Here is a 6676-nt window from a genome sequence, read left to right on the forward strand (position 1 = left end):
TGATCGGGTGATGGGGAGTGAGGAGTGAGAGAGACGTGGGTCCTGGTGGGGCTTTGTTCTGATCGGGTGATGGGGAGTGAGGAGAGAGAGACGTGGGTCCTGGTGGGGCTTTGTCCTGATCGGGTGATGGGGAGTGAGGAGTGTAAATGGAGTTGAGACACCGGGGTTTTGGAGGGGGCCTGGAAAACAAACAGCAGAGGATGAGGATGAGGATTACTCTTAGTCAGGAGCACAGTGAAAAAGGTCCAACTGAAACAGGAGAAGAAAATGGCAGTGAACACGCACTGGAAAAACAGGGTTCTTGTAGCTCAATGAAGACTGTGACTAACCGTACTGAAGTCAACGTTCAAGCGTCGGGTCTCTGTCCCCTGCAGCTGCTTGTAGGTGGCTGTCCTGATGGGAATTGGAGGAAGCTGGGCTGATGATGATTGCCAACACCTGTGCTAGCTACTGTAGCTGTGGCAGAGGCCCGGCCCAGCTCAATTAGACAGCGAAGAAGACCTGCAGCGAGACTGTCGGGGGCGTGTCTGGTGTGGGTGCACAGCAAAAGTATTACCATGAATAAATGCCATGGCTTTTTGGTCACCTAAATAGCAAAACATTGTTTTTGGGGTATACCACGTATATTTGTGTAAGGATCCTATCAGTTAAATGGTTACATTTCAAACGAACAACACTGGAGGTTTGAAATTAGAATACTGGATACTATACATGTTGTGAGAGTTGGTTATCGGTCAGAAGGATTTGCCAAAATTTGCATCACATTTGTGGATGTCTAGTGCTAAAATCCAGTAGGACTGATAAGCAAAACTAATGAATACCAAGGCGAGACCGCAATGCAAAGCGAATTGGTTTAATGAATTTACATTGCAAAATTACAAAAAATTGCAAGAGCACTTTAAATTATACAATTACATTTAAATGAGAGACACCATCTTGTTATCGGAAAAGAAACTACTCAAAACAAATTTTGAAGCTAATTCTCAGACACAGATATGCAGTAAAATGAAATTGAATTAATAAGTCCCACAAAAGAAGCCAAAACAGTGTCTCTACCAAATAAATACTATAAATACATACAGACAGTAGAGTAACAGTAGTTTCCGACTGAATTTAGAGGCACTGTTGAGGTAGTTTATTAACTATCATCATCTGTTCATCAAATTGACCAAGTTTTAGAGTTGCGTACCAAATATTATTCTGTAAGACATCTTACAACAGCACATTGACATTTAAAAAGTGCTCAGTAGTATTATTTTGGCCACTCAACCTTAGAACACATGACAACTCCCTGTCCCCTGAGAGTTTTACAAAGCCATACATTTAAGTACCAAGCAAACAAAGACAAGAACAAAAACTTCAGCACCAAGGTTGAGTTACAGTATAGCTGTCAACAGTTATGAATATCAAGTCAGTTTGTAACACAACAACAACAACAACAACAACAACAACAACAACAACAAGATATGTTGCTACAATCTACAAATGTGGCCCAGCAGACAAAGTTGTATTCAGAATAGTTTATATAACAAGTTTCCCTTATCTATTGTTAGAAAATAGGAGGGTTTGGGAAACCAGTTCCCTTCTTTGTAATAAAGTCTTTGGAAGAAAATATGAAATTCTTCTTTGAATCCAGTGAAGAAGCCTCGGATTGTCTTGACAATATGCCATACGGGGGGTTGTACAATACGTCATAGACTTATTTCAGTACATGGATTCTTCAACAAGCCCATCTGAAAATGAGGAGTCAAATTAATGTCATTCATTAATTTATGAAAAATCTAAATGACATATATATCTAGAGTAATTGATGATTTTGTGTGTGTGTGTGTTTAGATGTGATGTTATATAATTACCTTGCTGGAGGCTGTTGAGGAGGTAGTGGTCGAGTTGATGCAACTCAGTGTGTTGATGATGGCATCCCGCTCGCAAGTCGCTCAGGGGATCCAGGGGGGAAGAGGTGAACTGCTCCATGGGTAGTGAGTCCACCAGGCTGGGGAGAGACATGCCGGAGGGCTGCTGCCCCAGGCTGGGGTCCTCCTGAGGGGAGCGCTGGTTCACCTCCAGCCCACAGCCCCGCCCCTGCTGGTAGCCAAAAGAGAGAGGGGCGGCCTCCCGTCCCGGGACGATGTCCAGATCCTTCAGGATGCTGTCGACATCCAGGACTAGCTGGGGTTTGAGAGGAGGGAGAACAGGGGAGCTGGCTGGGGGCCGGGGCCAGTCGCAGGCAGGGGGCAGGGCGCTCTCCGGGTGGGTCTGGACCGGGCTCAGGGTGCGGTACATGTCGAAGCTGCTGGCCAGGGAGGAGATCTGCTGGGCCAGGATGCTGATCTCCACCTGCTCCCTCTCGCTGTACTGGAAGGAGATCTCGGCGGAGGTGGGCGAGGGGTCCGGGGTCAGGAGGCCGACGCGCAGCGGGGCCACTCCTTGAGGAACGCGATGAACCGGGAAGGAGGTGACGGCGCCCCCTTGTGGCTCCAAAGGGAGGTGGAGGTCTTCGGGGTGGAGGGCGCAATCCGCAGAGCTCTCACACACGTCTGGCACAGGCAGGCAGTCAGGGACCAGCCGGGCGTCCGCAATGCATGCTGGGTAATCATATGTGGGAGATGGGCAAGAGTCGGGGGAGTGGGCGACGGTCATGGTGAAGACCGCCTGGTCATAGGCCTGCTCAGTGGCCGCGTGGCGGGTCTGGCCGGGGGAGAGGTGGCCAGGCCCGGGGGGATGCCCGGCCTCGGGGTAGCCGTAGTACGGAGGGGAGCTCTCAGGAGAGGACAGAAGCTGCTCCGTGTAGCCATACACGTCCAGCAGGAATCCGGAGCCGGCGTCTTCGTGCGACGGGGAGTGGGAGGAGGCGGGGCTGTACGGAGGGGTGGAAAAGAAGGCGGGGCCGTCGCTCGCGATGACGGGCGAGCCCCCGTCCAGAGACGTACAGGTCATGTAGTAGACACCTGACTCGGACCCCCTGCTGGTCTTGGCTAGGGGCTCCTCCTCCCCGCCGCTGGGCTCCCTCTGTCTCTTGGGGCCCCTGAGGGGGCAGTCGCCCTGAGCCTGGGGCAGCTGGGGGGCCGGGGAGGGGCAGGGGACCCGAGGACTGAAGGCATCGCTGTGGATCTTCTGCCTGAGGTACAAGGCCTCCGTTTCACTGCAAGAAATGAAACAATATAAAGTCTGTCATCCTCAGTTTCTCATGTGTGAGGAAAAGCTATTACAGCGCAGTCAGTTGAAAATATATGACTGTTCGAACGTGATTCATACCTGATAATGTAGTTTGTGCAGCTAATCTCCTGGTCTCCAGAGTTCCTGGTAGCGCAGATGTAGGCCCAGCACCAGGCGAGGTCTTTACACTGTAGTCTAAGCACCATCTCCACCTGAGAACCCTCATCTGCCTCCACTGGGAAGCACACAGAAAGACACTTTATAAATACCACATAAATCCACAGTCCTTATGAACTAATGAACTAAAACCTAGTTCATTTTTCCATTCCGGATGTTGTTTGGGCACATTGTAGTGTTGTTATGTCACACACTTACTCAGATTCTTATGCGAGCATGCGCTCAAGGACAGGTCGTCTGGGTGGAGGAGGCTGTACCACGATCGACCAATCATCTCCTCCGCTGAGTAGCCCAGGTAGAACACAACGCTGTGGAGACAAAGTCAAAAGAAAACAATGAGGAAAAACCTGAACACTGACGCACAGAGAGCACCCATCTGGTACGCACAGACCAAAAAAAACATGTTCCACCATGTACAGTAGGCCCATTTCACGATCTGATTCAGAGAGGCGTGTCTACCTGTCGGACATCCGAGCGAAGGCCATGTCCGGTTTGTGCACGCTGGCGAAGCTGTCCGGGGAGCGGGCAGCATCGCTGCCCCTCTTGCGATTGGCCGTGGCGGTGCAGAGGGCCACAAACACCCGGCGGTCCGAGGAGCGGGATGGGGAGGACGGTGGGACGGCCTGGTAGCGCCCCCGGACCAGCATGGAGCTGCAGCCGCCGTGCTGGAGCCTGAAGGCCTTGGAGGTGTGCATACGGCACACGAAACTTCTCTCTGAGGGGAGGGAATAACAGGCGCCAGTCACACGGATGCTCCAACATATGAAACCCGAGGTCAGTTCAGCTCTGCCGCCAGTGGGTTCAGACTCCCACCTGTTGACGAGGAGGTGTCCAGCTCCAAACGAGATTTCACTGCTTCTACGTCGGGGCTCTCCACCATGTCATAGAAGGAGTCTCCCTGGAGCACGTCCACCTGTAGGGGGCGAGTCGCCGTTAGGTACCGCGCTACCGTATCGGCCCCAACGCCAGGGTGAGAAACAGGCAGCACAGACTGAGCTGTGCAGTAACTCACCATACTTCCAACCACCAGCCAGCTCAATACATTACATTACATTACATTACATCACAGTCATTTAGCACACGCTTTTATCCAAAGCCACTTACAATAATTGCATTTAACTTAATTGTAGGTAGTCAGTGCACTACTACTGGCCTCTCCCTTTCTAAACAAGCGACCAAGAGCATAATCTAGTGCTGAAGCCAAAGTGCAGGTGTAGCAAATGATAAATACAATAAGGTTCACTCACCATGGAGTGGCCCAAGTATTCAGAGACGTTCTCCGACACGTAGACCAGCCTCCCCTCTGGCGTGAGGACCAGGATGAAGCCGTCCAGGGCGCTGAGGAAGGGCTCGTACGGCAAGCAGCACTCAGGGCCCGGTCCAGCTGTGAGCCCTGGGAGGAGGAGAACCAGCTCAAGCTTAGACCCAACACACACCCAGCGGGCAGCCAGCTAGCCAGCCAGGAAGGTCTGGGTACAGTGTAGTACATTCCCCTTAGGTACAGACAAGGACTTAGATCCAGTTCTGTTTAACGTGCAGAAGCTCAGTGAATTCACAGCAGGGGAGGTTAACGACAGTTCAGATATATAAAGTGTGTTACTGGCTCTGCCTTTCAGCTTGGTCAAGTCTGATGTGGGACGGCAGTCCTACCCTGGAGGACGACGGTCTTCCTGATGTAGGTGCAGATGACGGACATGGAGTGCAGGTAGGAGAGGCGCTCCTGGTCTTCCGGGCCGATGGGCAGCAGGGAGCGCATGCTTCGGATCTCCCCGTTGATCTGGTCCCTCCGGGCTTTGGACGCCCCTTTAGTGGACCTGTTGGAGACAGCCATGGCCACAACGCGCATCAGGATCGGAAGGGGATCGACAGAAGGCGTTCAAAAGTGCAGTCCAGAACTCGTCACAGCGCCTCTTTTGCTCTCAAATCTGCTGCCTGTCTACTGGGTCCTGTAGTGTGTCGCTACAGAGAGACCCCCGGGCATCACTTCCTGTTCCCCACAGGCTCAATAGAAACCTGAATTGGAACTTGAATTGGAGGTGCTGGGGTTCCTATGGAAACGGCATCCCTGAGAGGCAGAGCTGAGGGCGCTGGCGGTGCGCTTGTCTCTGTGATCAGTGTCCTGTCTGTCTGTCTGTCTGTCTGTCTGTCTGTGTCTGGGCCCGCGGAGGGAGAGCCGGTGGCTTTTATGGCCGGAGGGCAGCAGCGTGGGCGTCGGACGCCAGGGGAGGCTGGGCTTCTGTTCTGGTGCTCGGCTTCTCTGTTGCCTTATAAAGAGGATGTCCATGGAGCTGAGGGGACCCCACGTCACACACCCTAGATACAACCACAAAAGGTTCTTTCTCTACCCTTACCTCTCTCTCTCTCTCTCTCTCTCTCTCCCTCTCTCCCTTTCGATCATAGCAGAGGGGAAATTCTGAATCTCTCAGATACATTGATTGTGCCCTGGAGCATTCTTGTCACTACAAATTTGGACTGGGATGTAATTATTGAAGTTTAATAAAAGTGTTGGGCCTTTTTAGCAGGCTACCCTATAAAAGATGAGCAACATTCTGCATGAGAGCTGAGTGACCTGAATTAATATAGTCAAGTCAAGCTCTCTAAAACAGTAACTAGGCAACAGGTGATCATTGCTCTCTGTAAAGCGCATTGTGTTGCCTCTGTCTATGAAATGCGCTATAGGCCTACAAATAAAGTTTGATTTGATTTGATCATGAAGGTAGGCTATAGAATAATAATAAGTAGGCTACCTCGGACCTGATAAATGAATAAATGAATAAACAATAAAACTACTAAAAACTGTTTAGACACAAACTCTAAAAAGGTGCAAACATGAACTCATATGCAACAGCTATGCTTGACTGACCTGAATCTTTTGCAGCGTTCTCGGCGGGTATCCACAGTGAAAGGATGCGACGAACAAGGAGATGATCCGCAGTTAACGTTCTCGGGACTTTTGCAGGTTTCGCAGCAAACAGTCATTTTGGTAACTGTAAAGACCTCCCTAAAACTGTAGAAATCAAGAAATACGTCAAAAAAGCATTCAGGGCAAAAAACAATAGTCCATAAAATAAAAGCAATAATAATAAAATAAATCATTAGCATGTAGGCTATATCACTTAAATAACACTTTAATATAAATTATTAGAGTAGGCCTAATTTAGAATAATAAGTGGCGGAGCGTCACTACAACTCTAGTAAAAGAAAGAGCGAGAGAGAGAGAGAGAGAGAGAGAGAGAGAGAGAGAGAGAGAGAGAGAGAGAGAGAGAGAGATATGCGCTTAATTAGAATTCCCAAATGCTTACCTTCACAGGCTGGGAGTCTAGATGATTGTGTGTGAAGCCTC

General features: G+C 50.2%; 1 protein-coding gene across 1 annotated transcript; it reads right to left on the bottom strand.

Moving 5' to 3' along the window:
* Positions 1 to 483: 483 nt before the first annotated feature.
* Positions 484 to 6312, bottom strand: npas4l (neuronal PAS domain protein 4 like; the record flags this gene model as incomplete). The annotated part of the gene is made up of 9 exons (XM_084453209.1): positions 484 to 527; positions 1857 to 3142; positions 3256 to 3391; positions 3532 to 3641; positions 3793 to 4048; positions 4147 to 4246; positions 4581 to 4726; positions 4984 to 5147; positions 6197 to 6312. 9 exons carry the CDS (start codon positions 6310 to 6312, stop codon positions 484 to 486), a joined length of 2358 nt encoding a protein of 785 aa, XP_084309335.1.
* Between the last annotated feature and the right edge of the window lie 364 nt (positions 6313 to 6676).

The sequence above is a fragment of the Borostomias antarcticus genome (genome assembly GCF_949987555.1).
Source record: "Borostomias antarcticus genome assembly, chromosome: 2".
Lineage (NCBI taxonomy): Eukaryota > Metazoa > Chordata > Actinopteri > Stomiiformes > Stomiidae > Borostomias > Borostomias antarcticus.